The 17,772-nt window shown below is 36.5% G+C and overlaps 3 protein-coding genes across 5 annotated transcripts; 2 read left to right on the top strand and 1 right to left on the bottom strand.

Moving 5' to 3' along the window:
- The first annotated feature begins 964 nt into the window (after window positions 1-964).
- Window positions 965-6,731, top strand: LOC130745224 (phospholipid-transporting ATPase 1-like). The gene is made up of 7 exons (XM_057597388.1): window positions 965-2,887; window positions 3,004-3,310; window positions 3,596-4,304; window positions 4,393-4,516; window positions 4,678-4,897; window positions 5,276-5,734; window positions 6,245-6,731. Exons 1-7 carry the CDS (start codon window positions 1,375-1,377, stop codon window positions 6,447-6,449), a joined length of 3,537 nt encoding a protein of 1,178 aa, XP_057453371.1. The 5' UTR covers window positions 965-1,374; the 3' UTR covers window positions 6,450-6,731.
- A 1,716-nt stretch (window positions 6,732-8,447) lies between these two features.
- Window positions 8,448-11,274, top strand: LOC130745222 (cyclic dof factor 2-like). Of its 3 annotated transcripts, XM_057597381.1 has the most exons (3): window positions 8,448-8,612; window positions 8,689-8,738; window positions 9,684-11,274. In XM_057597381.1, exons 2-3 carry the CDS (start codon window positions 8,736-8,738, stop codon window positions 10,896-10,898), a joined length of 1,218 nt encoding a protein of 405 aa, XP_057453364.1. In that variant the 5' UTR covers window positions 8,448-8,612; window positions 8,689-8,735; the 3' UTR covers window positions 10,899-11,274. The 3 variants fall into 3 exon arrangements, with proteins under 3 accessions (XP_057453364.1, XP_057453363.1, XP_057453365.1); XM_057597380.1 differs by having other exon boundaries at window positions 8,448-8,738; XM_057597382.1 differs by lacking the exons at window positions 8,448-8,612; window positions 8,689-8,738 and adding an exon at window positions 8,757-8,951.
- Window positions 11,275-12,245: 971 nt separating this feature from the next.
- Window positions 12,246-17,248, bottom strand: LOC130745221 (probable inactive leucine-rich repeat receptor-like protein kinase At3g03770). The gene is made up of 7 exons (XM_057597379.1): window positions 15,517-17,248; window positions 15,055-15,185; window positions 14,192-14,432; window positions 13,849-14,051; window positions 13,704-13,750; window positions 12,828-12,939; window positions 12,246-12,670 (listed from the first exon to the last, which is right to left on the bottom strand). Exons 1-7 carry the CDS (start codon window positions 17,045-17,047, stop codon window positions 12,374-12,376), a joined length of 2,562 nt encoding a protein of 853 aa, XP_057453362.1. The 5' UTR covers window positions 17,048-17,248; the 3' UTR covers window positions 12,246-12,373.
- Window positions 17,249-17,772: the final 524 nt, after the last annotated feature.

Here is a 17,772-nt window from a genome sequence, read left to right as displayed (position 1 = left end):
AGGGTTTCGCCTTGAAACGATTGTCGTACAAGGAATAAGAGAAGTTCTAACATTTCTCTGAAGATTTTTGGAATTAGCTTCCATCGTGCTTTTAAGTGAAAACTAGCTTTTTACTAGGGTTTCTGCCCTAGGTTTAAGCGTATATCGATCGTGTCATACCTTTTATCGATTTTGATACAATCCTTAGACTTTTCCTGAACTTTCTCCTTCATAAATTTATTTCATCCGATAAACTCTTGTTCAGGTTTTTCCTTCGCGATACATCAAGCCTAATCGTAAATGGAAGTCTCTTCCACTTATTCTAAGCTTAAAAACTTGGGTCTTACATTCTGCCCTTCAATTTCACAATTTCATCTAGTCGGGGTACTGTACCCAAAAGAATTTCAGGGTACCACAGAATTTCCCTTATATATTAACATATGTCTTTCATTTTCCAAAAAAGAATGAATGAAGTTAGTATGAGGTAAACCATATTTGTTTCAATTCAATGAGAATACTTAAATTTATTATGTTTTTCTAGTTTCATTTATATCTGTTTTCTTTTTGCACTATTTTTTCAATTTTCTCTCATTTTTTATTACATCATTTATGAATTAAAATATTAATTTTCTTATTTCTACTAAGAATAGCCCGACAGACCAACGAGTGATTAGTTGAAGCGATACATATGCTTGATTTTCCTTGAGCAAAAGTCTTGAGTCTTAAGTTCGAGTCTTGCGCAGATTAGTCGCAGAGCTTGGATACGGTTTCCCGATCGAAGATCCAAGGACCACAGATGGTATCTCCCCATGGCCTTTCACCTCGAATGAAAAAATCACATCGAGAAAATTAGCGCCACCCTGAAGTGATGTTACCGTCTCGAACATAATTTCGTAGAAAATAATTTTTTTCTAAAATGAATGACATGACTCAATAATAACGCATTTAATAAGGGTTACTTGTTTAATTAAATCCCACACAGAGAGAGACCAGTTGGCCACCCATGAATGACTCGTTCTTCTTTCCTTGTAACCAAATTGCCGTCCTTTCTCTCTCTTCACCTCTTTCTCTTTCTCTCTCTACAATGCCTTTGACCTTCTTCCAAACGCGCTTCTTCTTCTTCTCCAACCACAACCACCACTGCAACACCATCACTGCCATTTCTACCGTCGTGCTTCCCAGCTGAAACAAACTGCCACCACCGAGCTCATTCTCGTCATTTCACTTTCTGGGGTTGTTTTGCTCTTGGAATCTATGGTGGGTTCTCGTGTTTTCGGGGATCAATCATGGGTTCTCATTCTGAGTTTCACCACCTTCTGATCCCATCTTCGATTTGTTCTTTTTTCCCTTTCAAGATCTTGCTGATTCAGAGTTGAATTCTGTGGCACTTCTGCAATGGACACGACGAAAAACCCATCTGGGGATTCTTCGAATTTTGAATCTTTCATGCACAATTCTTCATCACGTAGAAGTGCCACTGCCATGTCAATTCAGTCCAGGAGTTCTGGCTGGAATTCTACCCGGGAAGTCACTTTTGCTCACTCAGGATCCAAGCCTGTGAGGTATGGGTCAAAGGGTGCTGATTCTGAAGCTTTGAGCATGTCCCAGAGGGAAATCAGTGATGAGGATGCTAGGTTGATTTACATTGATGATCCTGAGAGGACAAACCAGAGGTTTGAATTTGCAGGGAATTCGATTCGTACTGGAAAGTACTCTGTCTTCACCTTTCTGCCAAGGAATTTGTTTGAACAGTTTCATAGAGTTGCTTATGTATATTTCCTTATCATTGCTATTCTTAATCAGCTTCCTCAGCTTGCTGTTTTTGGGAGGGGTGTTTCCATTTTGCCTTTGGCATTTGTCCTGCTTGTTACTGCTGTGAAGGATGCATATGAGGATTGGAGGAGGCACAGGTCAGACAAAGTTGAGAACAATAGGTTAGCATTGGTTTTGGTTGATGGGAATTTCCAAGAGAAGAAGTGGAAGGAAATTAGAGTTGGTGAGATCATTAAAATCAGTGCAAATGAAGCCATTCCTTGTGACTTTGTGTTGCTCTCAACTAGTGACCCTACTGGGGTTGCTTATGTGCAGACTCTTAATCTAGATGGAGAGTCTAATTTGAAGACTAGGTATGCAAAACAAGAGACTCAATCTAAGTTTCATGACAGAGAGAGGGTTAGTGGGTTGATCAAGTGTGAGAAACCCAATAGGAATATATATGGGTTTCAGGCTAATATGGACATTGAGGGAAAGAGGTTGTCTCTTGGGTCCTCCAATATCATCCTTAGAGGCTGTGAACTCAAGAATACTAAGTGGGCACTTGGTGTTGCTGTGTATTGTGGTCGTGAGACCAAAGCTATGCTCAACAACTCAGGAGCTCCATCTAAGAGGAGCCGCCTCGAGACTCGCATGAACTCTGAGATCATCATGCTGTCTGTCTTTCTTGTAGCTTTGTGCACAGTCACCTCAGTTTGTGCTGCTGTTTGGTTAAAACGACACAAGAATGAGTTAAATCTCTTGCCTTATTATAGGAAACTGTATTTTCCGGAGGGAAAGGAGGACAACTATGAATATTATGGATGGGGATTGGAGATCCTTTTCACATTCCTTATGTCAGTTATAGTGTACCAGATCATGATCCCCATATCCTTATACATTTCTATGGAGCTTGTCCGGGTTGGTCAGGCCTACTTCATGATCAAAGACTCTAGAATGTATGATGAGGCCACAAATTCAAGATTTCAGTGCAGGGCCTTGAATATTAATGAAGATTTAGGGCAAATCAAATATGTCTTTTCTGATAAAACTGGTACACTGACTGAGAACAAGATGGAGTTTCAATGCGCTAGCATCTACGGGGTTGATTACAGTACAGCAGAAGCCAGTCTTGAGTATGAGCAAGCTGTTCAAGGTGCAATTCTTTCTTCATAATGTTCTGATAAACTTTTGGCATTAAGTATATTGCACTTGATGTTTTAAATAGTTAATAACATGGCATGTTTATTTTGTGTCATTATTTGCTCTTAGTTGATGGAAAAGTCTTGAAGCCAAAGATGAAGGTGAAAGTTAATCAAGATCTTTTGCAATTATCAAAAAGCAGATTTGCAAATGTAGAGGGGAAACAAATCTACGATTTCTTTCTAGCATTGGCAGCTTGCAATACTATTGTGCCTATTATCACTGAGACATCTGATCCGGCAGTCAAGCTCATAGATTATCAAGGGGAATCACCAGATGAACAAGCATTGGCATATGCTGCCGCTGCCTATGGTTTCATGCTTATAGAACGAACCTCAGGTCACATAGTCGTTGATATTCATGGAGAAAGACATAGGTACATCTATTTTCTCATAATTTTTATATTGCCAATCTAATAAATTGTGTTAATGGTTTAGAATCAATGTTATTTTAAACTGGTAGGAAGAGTATTTGCAAATATTATTATTTTTTGGAGTTTCCCGTGTATGTTATGTTCTTATCTATGTAGTTACATTTATTGAAGTCAGGTCTTGCGTATGTGCTCTGTGTCCCATCTTCTTTGGATATGTAGTGATATAGCGTGTGTAGTAAGCTTTACAAATCCTCTTTTTATTGAATTTTCCCATTATGATCCATGCAGGTTCAATGTCTTGGGTTTGCATGAATTTGATAGTGACCGGAAAAGGATGTCAGTTATATTGGGGTACAGTGATAATTCTGTGAAACTTTTTGTTAAAGGGGCAGATACATCCATGCTTAGTGTGATAGATAAATCATCGAACAAGGGGATAATACAAGCAACTGAAACCCATCTTCACTCTTATTCTTCCCTGGGTTTGAGGACGCTTGTTATTGGGATGCGGGACTTGAATGCTTCAGATTTTGAGCAATGGCACTTTGCCTTTGAGGCAGCAAGTACTGCTTTGATTGGTAGAGCTGCTTTGCTTCGCAAGGTTGCTACCAATGTTGAGAACAATCTCTGCATATTGGGTGCAACTGCTATTGAAGACAAGTTGCAGCAAGGTGTGCCAGAATCTATCGAGTCTCTGAGGAGTGCAGGTATTAAAGTATGGGTGTTGACTGGGGACAAACAGGAAACTGCCATATCAATCGGCTACTCCTCAAAGCTCCTAACTAACAGCATGACTCAAATTATAATTAAGAGCAACAATAGAGAGCATTGCAGAAGAAGTTTACATGACGCCCTTGTCATGTCCAGAAAAAACACTTCTGCATCCGGGGTCGCCAACTATCCTGAAGGAAGTTCTGATGCTATTACAATTCCGATAGCCTTAATTATTGATGGTACCAGCCTTGTATATATTCTTGACAATGAACTTGAGGAAGAGGTAAGTGTCGGTAAATCTCAGATTTTGTTTATAGCGTAGTTCATGCTCATCTTTATGTACTGACTTTACCCAATGCTGTTGATTCCAGCTCTTTCAACTAGCAAGTAGATGTTCTGTTGTTCTGTGTTGTCGAGTGGCTCCATTGCAAAAGGCTGGGATTGTTGCCCTTGTGAAGAACAGGACAGCGGACATGACTCTAGCCATTGGTGATGGTATGAAATCTTCTGTTTGCTTGTTTAGATTGTCATTACCCTTAAACGAAAATGAAAACAAAGTACGAGAACAAAGTAAATGAAAAAGAAAGACAATGGTCAAAAATAAAGATTAGTTTTGCTTGATATATAAAATAATCTTCACTATATGTGTGTTATAGGGGCAAATGATGTATCAATGATTCAAATGGCTGATGTTGGAGTCGGCATCAGTGGGCAGGAGGGTCGGCAAGCTGTAATGGCTTCGGATTTCGCAATGGGGCAGTTTAGGTTTTTAGTTCCTCTCTTATTGATACATGGGCACTGGAATTACCAAAGACTGGGCTACATGATACTATATAATTTTTACAGAAATGCTATCTTTGTTCTTATCCTATTCTGGTAAGTTATAAGTCTGCACTTTTATATTTGTAGGTCAGTAGATGCTTTCATCATGCAATTTTTAATTTGAATATGCCACAAACATTACCATAATAACGTTCTTGTCCTATATTGAAAAAAAAGGTTTCTTAGTTCTTGTAAGCTGACCACATCTGAACATGTAATTCATTGAACCTACCTACTTGGTTATTAAAATTGAATTTTGTTTTTATGTTCTATTTAGCTTAATCTGTTCAACACTCTACTGTAGTTCTGGGTTAAATACTCAAATGTATTTAAAGACTTTTCTTCTAAAAATGTGATTGTAGCTCTTTATGGCTGTTGAGGATAAGGTTTATGTCTCAAATTTTAACATCTCTATGTGTCTTTGATTTTCAGGTATGTGCTCTTCACTGCCTTCACTTTGACAACTGCTATAAATGAATGGAGCAGCATGTTGTATTCAATAATCTACACTGCAATTCCAACTATTGTTGTTGGTATTCTGGACAAGGATCTTAGTAAAAGGACTCTCCTAAAGTATCCTCAGCTTTATGGGGCTGGGCAGAGACAAGAGGCGTACAATAATAAATTATTTTTGTTCACGATGGCCGATACTTTATGGCAAAGCATTGTTGTCTTCTTTGTTCCTTTCATTGCATATTGGGGAAGCACTATAGATGTAGCAAGCATAGGTGACCTTTGGACTATTTCAGTAGTTATTTTGGTTAATTTGCACTTGGCCATGGATGTCATCAGGTGGAACTGGATCGCTCATGCAGCCATCTGGGGTTCTATCATTGCAACTTTCATATGTGTCATGGTTATTGATGTTATACCAGCATTATCCGGTTCCTGGTATGTGCTATCTTTTCCTATTCTCTCTCTTCAAATTTTTATACAAATAAATTTATTGCAGTAATATTCAGGGAAAGGATAGGCATATTTGCAACTCTCAGATGTTTTATGAAAATGATTTTGGTGTTGTACCCATTGTTAGGGCATGATTAGGTTAACAGCTTAATTGCTATACATGCTTATCGCAGAAGTGTTTGTTTATAAGTAAAATTGAAAAGCTTATTGAAATAAGCTCAAAGTAGAATATAGGTAAGTATATGTGTTATTCATAAGTTAATCCGAGCAGCTTATGAAAATAAACTCAAAAACAGTTTACAGGTAAATTATAAGCTATCTACATTAGTACTCCCAAGGACTTGCATAGCGTTTATAATATTAAAGAAACTTTTTTCGAAACAGAGCATAAGCGTAGAAAAACCCATTGTTGTCAATGCATCTCAAGATTCTGAAGCATTTACGATCCTATATCATATGTGTACATAAAATCTGACGTTTACGAAACTTTGGCAGGGCCATCTTTCATGCTGCAAGCAATGGATTGTTCTGGTTATGTTTGCTCGGAATTGTGATAGCAGCATTGCTTCCTCGTTTTGTTGTAAAATTTATTCATCAATATTATTTTCCTAGTGATATTCAGATTTCAAGAGAAGCTGACAAGTTTGGGAATCAAAGGGTCAATAGAGGTGGCCAGATAGAAATGCATCCCACAAGATGACACAAGTGATCTCGTCCCTTAATTCTATCATTTCTTTTGTAAAGTTACATATTCTTTAGGTTACGCCAGAGTTTTTCTGTTGGTTGCCAGATTTCATTGTTCTCTATCCAAAGGTTAGAGTTTTTTTTCAGGGCAGAGAGGTTTGCTTGTATTTTTATTCTTTTGTATCCACAATTAGCTGGTTGTAAATTGACATTGAAAATAGCAGAAAGAGAAAGAAAAAAAAAGAAGCTAATTTACATGTTACATATTAAATTTCAACATCAAGAGTTGAATTCATTCCCTCCTTGACCATAATTTTTCCCTTTAAGCCTGCCCAGTTCAGTTCTGGTTTGATGCCACTCTGGTAGCTCTTTTAGAATCCGGTTTAAGCTAGGAACATCCACATCCTAGCTATTTTAGCAAAGGTATTTTTTATACGCACGAGTCAAATCTAAGACATTGATTAAGAAGAATCACGTATGTACTACTTGAACCAACTACTTATTGGTTTGCCATTCTTGTTTCTATCAATTTTTATGTTTGTTTTACTTTATTTTATACATGAGTCAATGTTAGACTGTTTATGATATATCCAATGAATTCAGTCATACTCATATCATGTGTAATGTGACTTGTTTTTGTTTGTGCTGGCACAGTTACGTTGAAGAGAATATCCAAAACAACACTTTTTGACGATCACAACTTGTTTAGAAAGAAACAAAAATGATAGGTTGTAACAAGTGGCTTTGCAAACTTCATTTAGCACACCACAGAATATTGGGTATATTAGCTTAGGATTTGTTTGGAAAAGCGTTGACCTCCTATATTTTCAGTTTACATGATGAAATCAACGGAAAATCAGTTTTCAATTAAAAAATAACCTGAAAAGAAACAGCTGAATACTATTAGAAAGTAAGTAATTTCACTTTCATTTTAATTTGAAAACGGATACATGCTTATATAAGTAGGTTTCTTATTTAAAGAATGATGAACCATAAAGCGTAGAACCTTTGATTAATTAATTTCCGGTGTGTTTGGTTTTATGTTGAGAAATCTTAGAATCAACTTTTATGGGATAACATAGTTTTTACATGGTATGTAGATGTTTGAAAATCAATTTTGCAAAAGACAATAACTTCTGCAATGGACATAATTAAGTGTGATATTTCAAAATATTATTTTATAAAAATAAATTTTCTCAAACATAAATCACTTTACTTTCTTCTCAGAATCAAAATTATCTAAAAGGAATGGTATCGAACATCTAAACATAGATCATAGATGTACCATTTGCACCAGGTGAGCTCATGGTGTAGTGGTTGGTGTGCTTTTTTCACTTTATGCCTCTTGAGCCTCATGTTTTAATCGAGTGAGGAGCCCACGGTGGCAAATTAGATAAAAAAGAAAACACTACCTTAATAACAGTGTATATTTTCATTATCAAAAAAAAAAACAGTGTATATTTTCGGGATTTAAAATTAAGAATATTTATTTAGGGACTAAAACTATGCTATATATTTTTAGGGCTAAAAACATATTTAAGCAAAAAATGCACTCTTTATGAGGATATAATTTATTTAAGTAGAAGTGAGTCTCACAAAATACAACTTTATAAGATACAAATATTCATATAATTTTTTTCACCAACTATGAAACATATCTTAGTGAAATTTCTTCCATTAGATACTTAGACAAACAAGTTTCACCCAACCTCTCATTTTTCTTTTGGTAGAGGAATAGTTTGAGTGAGTTTGACGCCGGTCGGCTATTACATATCATATCATGTCTTCAAAACAATATGTTACTTAAAAGCACTTACATATATGTCTTCGAGACTATATGTTACTTAAAGTATTTAAGTATCACCAATAAACACCATCTCACCACGTCGATGAAAATCGAACACACAAGTTTCTAAAAAGAAGTTACATGTCATAGCGAAATGGGCCATGTGTTGCCTCACCCCAGGGTTTCCTGATTAGCTACCCTACCTCCCTCCTAGAAATAGTACTTTAATGAAATGTAAAAGGGAGATTTGAAAGTGTATGTTTATTCTTTTTTAGGCAAGTAAACAGTTTGTTTCCCATGGTTTTGGGTTTTGTTGTTGCACCATCTAGCATCACTTTTCGGCTCCTGTCTATCCCATGTAACTGTCCAGGTTCCAGTTGAGGCATGTTCCAGGTTACAGATCCCTCTATCAAGCTTTTTGGAAGCGATATTCACATCCAAACTCCTATTAACTCAGCACATATTGCAGATTCAAATTCTCCCACTCAGATTCAGCCTCTGCCTCAACCCATCACCATGGTCATGTCATTCAAACTTTCCATTTTATTCTTTCATTCTCCTTCTCATTGGGGTGCTCATTTTCTTTTCTTGTTCAAGTTTTCAGCAAAGTTTGCATTTTTATGGAAATTTATTTGCCTATCTGAAATGGGTACTCATCATCATCCTGAGTGGAACTCCTGTGTGTGTGGAAGCCCTGTGTGAAAATTAAACTCCTTTCTTTTTGTGTAAATGGTAGGAAAACAATTTTAATTTTTTGGCGATATTTGGTATGCATATTGCAAGCTTATTCTTTTGTAATGAATATTTGGATGTGGTTTGATAATTTGTTCTGAAGGTGAGACATGAGTATTTTTTGGGTGGATTTGTGTGAGGTGCTAGAGAAAATAAGTGGTGGGATTTAATTTGAATCAATGGGTTGGAATCTGGTTTTTACTAGGACTGAATTTATAAACAGTAGTGGACACCATGGAATTTGAAATGAGACCAAATTATGTGATGCCCTTTGTGGTGGGTACTGTGTTCTATCAACTATAGCAAACTAGCAATGGAATATGGATAGAGGTTTGGGTAAAATAAGGTTTCTTGTTCTTTTTCTCTGTTATGTTAGGAGTTAAAGGTCAACGGCTTTTTCAACTTGATTCTTGATGCCTCATTTTGTTTTTTTTTCATCTACTGTTCATCATTTGCTAGGGCATAACCATAAGATATTGAGATGCATATTTATTGACAGCCTTTGCATTCTGTCATAGGGTTATAACTTTTAGTCCTAAGGCAAGTTGTCGATTCATAGCATGTTTGGAACTTTGGATCAGGTTATTTTTTCTTAGAATCAATTATGATTTAAAAGAAACCCTTAGAAGCTCATTCCCATAATTGATTCTGGCTTTAAAATCAGTTGTTGAAGGATATCCAAACATGTTATCAATGTATGCCTAGCTGAAACTGTTTGATTCTCCATTGCAGAACGGAATTGAAAAATCAACTAGTGCTGAAGAGAATATTCCAATGGACGAAGCATGTACCAAAGTAGTTCATAGGACTAATGAACACAGAACTGATACAAGAGATTTTGATCAAGAAAAAGTTCTCAAGAAGCCAGACAAGGTCCTGCCATGTCCTCGCTGCAATAGTTTGGAAACGAAGTTTTGCTACTTCAACAATTACAATGTCAACCAACCTCGGCATTTCTGCAAAAACTGCCAGAGATATTGGACAGCTGGGGGAACAATTCGAAACGTTCCTGTAGGAGCCGGTAAGCGCAAAAACAAGCACTCACATTTGCATTATTATCAGGTTGCTGTGACTCCTGATGATGCAGTACATGGCATGCACACAGATCCAAACCCTGCTAGTAGTGATATGCATCTCTTGCCTGTTACTTCAAGACCTTTTAAAGAAGCTCCTCTTAGTGAATCCCTTGAAACTATGTTAAATCTCAAGGGCCACACAAAAATTGAAGTGGATTCTTCTACTGTCAAAGATGATTGTGAGGTCCCTTCTAGCTCTTCTGTGAGATCTGTTGAATCCATGGAGAAAGAATGCTCAGAAAATGGGATCGAGCAAGTTGGTTTAATTCCTTTACATCCACTTCATTATTATCCTGTTCCTCCATGGGCTTATCAATGGAATCCCTGTTGGAATGCAATGGCTTTTAGGCCTAGTAGCATAGCTTCCAGTTACATGAGTTCAGCAACCATGATAGCAATTCCTGGCTTCTCCACACCAACAGTAGAATTACCAGTATCTCCTTCTTCATACTGGGGTTGCATGCCAAGCTGGGCTGAACAAAAGGACGAGTCTTCATTGGTTGGATCTACATTCAGTGGCATTCCATCACCTTCATCTTCAGTTAGCAACAGTACTTGTTCTGGCAATAGGTCCCCAACCTTGGGAAAACATTCTAGAGATGGAAGTACTGCAGCAGAAGACACAGTGAATCAGAATCTTTGGGTACCTAAGACTGTGAGAATTCATGATCCAGAAGAGGCTGCAAAGAGTTCTATATGGACAACTTTGGCAACAAAGTCTAAACTGAACAAACCAATTATGAAAGGAAGTGTTTTCAAATCATTTGAACCTATGTCAAATGGAAGTTCTCATGTTTTAGAGGATAATCAGATTCTAAGGGCAAACCCTGCTGCTTTCTCCCGTTCTGAATCTTTTCAGGAAAGCTTGTAAAGTTCTGTGTTTATTCCAGCTTTAGGTTGAGTTCAGCTCAACCATGTCATAAAAGAGGATTTCTGCTAGTCCTTTTCTGTCATGGCTAATTCTGTATTAAGTCTTTAGAAGATAGCCATGAGAAGAACCTTGAAGTGTTTTTAAGCTATTATGTTCTCTGGTTAGTAAGAATCCCAATCTTGTGGCAATAAGACTTGTGCCTTTGCACTTCAAGTTCGTTACCATAAAGAAAGGGAGCCATGGCAGTTCATGAAATTCTGACTGAGGTAGTTGTACTAAAGACTTGTGCCTTTATTCTTTTTGTTCATTAGTTGACTAATTTCTTGTTTTTCTTCATTATATGTTTCCTTTGATCAATATCTATAGTTTACCTTCATCATATGATTGTACATCTAAATTTACAGTTCATTTGCTTAAACATTATAGGTGTAACTTCCAAATAACTTCAACTTTTTCTATTACATCACCCCAAAGGTGAGTAAAGTCTATTAATTAAGTGTTCTCTATCAGCAATCAAACTTCAGCATAAAGTTTTCTACAATGATCTAGTTATTACTATTCTTGTAATAGGCAAAGCCAAAGGTAAATTTCTGAATTTTGTACTTAACTCTGTTGTTTTGGAGGGTGGAAAATTAGGGAATAGTGATGCTAAGATTATGATCAAATATATTTACTTTAAACCCATGCGACGATACACTGTTAGTTTAAGCCACTACATGGTTCATTGGCTTTTTTATTGATACATTCGTGGTATTGCCTTTTTTTTTGTCGAGGATGAACATCCCAAAGCATAAAACAAGCCCAAAGACACTACAATGCAACAGGGCCAGCAAAAATTGTCTCGTGGTATTGCCTCATCCATGCAAGCTTGTGAGGCTATACCTTTAATTTTTGGGGGTAAAAGGCTACACCTTGTTGTTTAACAAAATCATTCTTGTTATTAAGTGTTATTATTGTTTAACTTTCTTTCTGAGTTTGTTTGCTTGAGTAGACCCTCCCCAAGAAAATGAAGTGTAGAATTTGAGTATAAAGTCTTTCGGCCTAAATGAGCCGATTATTATTGGGTTGAGGTCCTACTTAGACACATTGAAGTACAAGACCATGCAAGTTAGTTATGCCACCAAGCTGAAGCGAGTTAGGCTCTTTAAGCAATGGTTAGGAGGTAGGTCATGCTACATGGGCAAGTCAGACCCTTTAATCATGCCCATCGGGCTCCACTGTGCTTATCCACTACACCACCACAACAACACCCCGCACCTTGCCGGTCACCACCAGGCTTGCTCTGGAAGATCAGATTCAAATCTATTTTCCATCAAAATTAAAGTTGAAGTACTAACCGGATGAGTGTTAAATAAAACAGGGAAAATTTTGGGCACACTTATTGAATTCTAATGTTGCTCATGCGATCTGTATAAAACTAAATTTTTTACATGGTAGAATACACACTATTAGTTCCTGGAAATTTCATACAAATCTTATATCTCCCTGGAGGATGGTACAGGCGAGTCTCTGTGATCTATCTCCGTGGACGATGGTACAGGTGAGTATCTGTGATCATTTGAGTCTCTTTTCCATGTATTTTGAACTTGTGCTGCAAACTGCAAATTCCAGAGAACATCTTCCACAGAAGGCCTAACAGTTGGTTCACTAGAGAGACATCTTACACATATCTCCATCATTGTCATTAATGATTCATCAGAACATTCCTTATGAACTGCTGGGTCAACAATACTTCTCCTAGCTATATCATCAGTTTTGATGCTTACCTGTAACTGTTTAAGAACCACACATGCACATTGTTAGCATTTGGGTTCTGTAAATTGGGTCATTATTGAGAAAAATTGCTACAAGTAGCTCAAAGTCAGATTGGGAAATTTATTCACAACATTGTGTAAAAAGTTTGAGTCAGAAATTTTAGGTAATACTCACAAGATCTTTTAGTGTTCCAACTTCATTATGGAACATTATTGGTCGTCCCAGAATGATTTCTAGTAAAATTGCCCCAATATCATAGACATCATTCTTGTCTGCATCTTTTAGCCTGCAGAAATAACGCAATCACATTAACTAATGCCAATTGAAAAGAACTCATTATTATAGGCAATCAGCAAGGTATCCTTTGGAAAAGGTTCTGTAACTTCTCTAAATGATTGTAGACATTGAAATGTGAAACCGCTCAGAACCAGGGTAAACAGGTTTGGCTGTTGAAGGTAGTTGAAGAAGTCAGGTGTTTCACCCACAACTCTTCATATTAGAGATACCAAAAGAGCAGTTAGCATTAGAAGCAGATATATATGGATGAGGATTGAAATTTAACTGAGGTTCATGAAATTTAAGGTAGAACTAATAAAATTCTTACCTAATTCAATAAGTTATACATTTTTTCCAACACTCAAAAGAAAGCATAAGCTAAAATGCATGCCACATGGAACTGAAGTCAAATGAGCTATCGTTTAACAAAAAAACAATACTGACAAACAAAAGCCTTTTCCCCCACTAGGTGAGTTTGGGTATATGGATGAAATGATACTGTAATGTTATGTCATAGGTTATGTTTAGTGATAGACCATTTAAATCTTATTCCTTCTTATTCACATGACCTATAGTTTTCCTTCTTTTCTCTCTACATTGATAGTGAACCTCTTTGTAAAAACATTTAATTATGTGTTGTGCTCAATTTGCTATATAATCCAAAGAGTAGTTCCAACTTAGCAACACTTTTTGAGAGTTTAGGAAATGAAAATTCATACTTACTCAGTTTCTAATTCTATTGCAATATCAGGGATATATAAATTTTATTTTTACCTTGCTTGGAGATTTCCTTTTAATCCAGGGGAAGTTCCATTGCTGACCTGAAAGTTTGGAAGTAAACAAATTATAAAAATTTACCAATTACCAGTGAAGTTATAGTACTAGCAAGAGCATATATAAACACATTTTATCCATTTACCATTTTCTTATTTTCAACAGAGAGTGGCAGATTGTAGCTGCTTATTTTAACGTTATGATTGCTATCTAGAAGAATATCTGTTATCTTCAGATTATTTGAATATAGTCCAGGCACTATCCCAGTGTGCAAAAATAGAATGCCTTTCACCACTCCAATAGCAGCTGCTATTCTTTGTGTCCAAGAAAGCTTTTCCCCAGAAGATCCTATTGAAAGTAAATTTTAGAGAAAAAAAAATTACTTCTTATGCAAAAATAAGAAAATTTTAGGAAAGACTTAAGGTCATTGATTTTTTTTTATAACAAAAACATTAGAAGGAAGGCTATGATGGGAAAAGTTTCCTTACCAGAGACGAAGCTTCTTAAAGTTCTATTTGGAATAAACTCAAATATGAGAAATATAGTGTTGACGCTTGAATCATCCTGGTTGCACTCAAAAGAATGTCCAAGAGCACTGACCAAGTGTAAATGTCTGAGTTTCGAAATCAATTCAACATGGTGCATATAGGTCTGAGGGCTGTGTCTCTTTCTTATTTTCATGCTTCTAACAGCAATGTGCATTCCATCAGAGAGCTCTCCTTTATATATCTGAGATTATAGTTCAAGTAGATTAAATTTTGCAAGTCATAGATAGTAGAGAACAGCTATTTTAAACAGTCAGACGATCAAAGAGTTATATGTATAAACACAGAGTAAACTACAGAACCTAAACAACTGAAAACTATAGTATATAACAAATATAACAAATTACAGAAGAGGGAAAGTATCATGTAAAAAGTAAAAGCAAGTATGAAAGCACTACACAATGTGTGGGTTGATGCTTAATGCTTATTGCAGAACTGAAGTTTTGCATCTGGATTCCTGTAATGTATCATGTTCCATATAGATGGCTAGTGACTCAAATATTTTTTTCCAACAGACAATCATGCCAGAAAATCAAATGTGACACATCAAAAGACCATGCATAGACATAGACCATGTGATTAGCAAGCTCTCTCAACTATTCTTGTTTGCATAAGGATTTATGAAGCTCCATTTTTTACAGAAAGTTTCTTATGTGATGTGCGTATTATTGACATATATGATTATAGTTTGGACTTTCTTGAGTTAAGTGGAGAGTTACCACAAAAGTATAGTCCTGCAGGTTTGGGAGCCAAACAATTGCTAGATAAATATGATTCTATCACCCTTAATAACTTCACATTCATACCTGACCATATGGCCCTTCACTTATGAAACATGATGCATCAAAATTATTTGTAGCTTCCTTAAGTTCGTCCAAGGCGAAGGTCCGGTAAGCAGGAAGGCTGGCTCCCATCTTCATTGTTTGTGATATATACCCTGCAAATAAAAAAAATTAAATTTAGTGACAATACTTAATAAAAATGTTTTGAATAACATTTTCTAATTTTGTGGCTTCTATGTCTGCATAATAAATTGTGCACTTATGTAAATTGATCCAATCTAGTGTTAAAATGAAACCAGAATTTCTTCAACTCTAAATTCAATTTCTTTTTTCTTTTTCTGTTATCCATTGATTCATCAACAGCCAGACAAAAAAACTATCTTACCATAAACTTCTATGTCCCTAAAACAAAAACCAAAGCCAAATAATCCCAATTTTGCAGAATTAAACTCTTGTACCAACTAGGCAAAGGATTTATGGACTTACTTGCATCTGTGAGTAGTTTTGCGGTGTTAACTGATGGTACATGCTCTATTATAGACCTTGTAGATGTCCTCACATTACGTTTGTTAATCACACGGCTCTTGACATGCTCCTTTATGGATCTTGCAAGTGCTTTCACTGCTTGTTTGTCAGGAACTCTTCTAATGATATGCTCCATTATGGACCTTTTAGGAGTTTTCACTTCATCTTCATTGTGTACCTGACTGATAACATGCTCCAATGCTAACCCTGAAGCTGTTTTCACAACATGTTTTCTGTGAACCTGGCTTATGACCAAAATCACCACTGCAACAATCAGCACTCCCAAAACACCTCCCATACTTGACACAAACACTGTTTTGGCTTTACCAGTTGTTCTACTCTCATGCTCCTGTTGATGGGGTGTGATGTTAACTGCAATAGCCTCATTCCTGCAGAAGTTAGAAGGGTGCTGGCCTTGGTTCTCACTTGATAAACAATTTCCAGCATATAAAACAACCCTGGTCTTTGGTCTTAAACAAGAGGGAAGTTCCCCTTTCAAAAGATTTGAAGATAAATCAACAAAGTGCAGATCATCATTGCATGAAAAATTCTTGAAAAGCATCCCTGTGAGTTTATTGGAAGAAACATCAAGGTAATTGATGGAAGGAAGTGACAACAATGATGGGGGAAATACCCCCACAAAACCATTCAATGAAAGATCCAATTTTTGGAGCTGATAAAATGAACTTATATTAGGAGGCACACCAAGCCTGAGGCTGTTGTTTCTAAGCACAAGGGAAACTAGCTTGTTAGGCAGAGAAGGAAAATGAGGTCCAAGTGTGTTGTTTTCCAAGTGAAGAACCTGAAGGTTTGCCAAATTGTGAAGATTAGGTAGCTCCCCAGATAGCTGATTATTTGACAGATCTAAAACTCTAAGAGTAACAAGGGAATTCACTGAACTTGGAATGCTCCCACTAAACCAATTTTTCTTCATGCTAAGCACAGCCAAACCTTGAAAAGATCCAAACCATTGGGGAATTTCATCATTCAGGTTGTTGTCATCAAGCACCAAAGATTGCAGATTCTTCAGTTTTGAAAGCTGGAATGGGATGGCTCCACTGAAGTGATTTGAGCTGATGTTAAGTATTTCCAGTGAAGACAATTGAGAAATGCTTTCAGGTAGAGGCCCCCAGAGCCCTAGAGAAACCAAAGAGAGGACTTTTAAGCTTGAGAGGGTTCCCAATGTGGAAAAGAGTGAGTCTGAAGAGAAACTTTGAGGTAATGGGGTGAACTCATTGTTTCCAACAACATGCAGCTGAGTCAAGTTGTCCTCATAGCACACTAGTGTCAAATATGGAGTTGGTTCAATGTTGCAATAGTCTGTGTTGGGGGTGGTGCTAGTGAAGGTGTTTAGTGCTGAGGGGTAGCCAAGAAGTTGCTGGAGTTTGAGAAGTGTCTGAGACTGAGAATATTGTAATTGCTCTGAAAGATGGATTATGGAAAGAAACAAGATTACAAGGAGAAGATGGGAATGGGGAGCTGGTTTTGCCATCTTCTCTTCCAATTCAAGGAAGAGAGAAAGAGAGAGATGGAGACTTGGATTGAAGAAATAAAACACAACAAGAGGAGGATTCTAGGACCAAGGTGCAAACTCCTCTGTCATTCATTCAATGCACATTAGCTTTTTCCCATTCTTGTTCTATCTCATCTCATGCATACAATTTGTAAGAATTGATAATATAAGGACTAGACACTGCAGAAGTTGAACCTTTTTACAGTGGACCACCATCCATTTTTGCAATCTACTCTCTTTAGCATAAGTTTGTCTTTCACACTCCAACTTCACCTACACCAGTAGAGAAATAAAGAAATTAGAGAAATTAAAAATATGATAAGTGATGTGATTTATAATTAAAAGATATAAAAATAAAAAATGAAGGAAATAAGATGAAAGGAATAGAAAAACGTGAACGATTATTTATAAATGCTTTTCTCTATCTCTCATCTCTTTCACCAATTAGAGTTTAAAGCATGAATTTTTTTAATCGTTGGATTTAAAATCAATGGCTTAGATGTTGGATTGACAGAGATTTGGATAGATTTGGATTAGAGAATCTAAATTTTTTCATATCACATTACATTATAATCGCATTCATTATGCTTTTCTCTCTTTAATTTCTTTTTTTTTTCTCAAGTATTCACACAAGTAACAACCATGGGACTAATCTTTCGAGACTCAAAAATTACATTAAGTAAGTAAGTCTTAACTAACAAATC

Source organism: Lotus japonicus, chromosome 3, assembly GCF_012489685.1.
Source record: "Lotus japonicus ecotype B-129 chromosome 3, LjGifu_v1.2".
Lineage (NCBI taxonomy): Eukaryota > Viridiplantae > Streptophyta > Magnoliopsida > Fabales > Fabaceae > Lotus > Lotus japonicus.
This window is presented reverse-complemented; position numbering and strand designations above follow the sequence as displayed.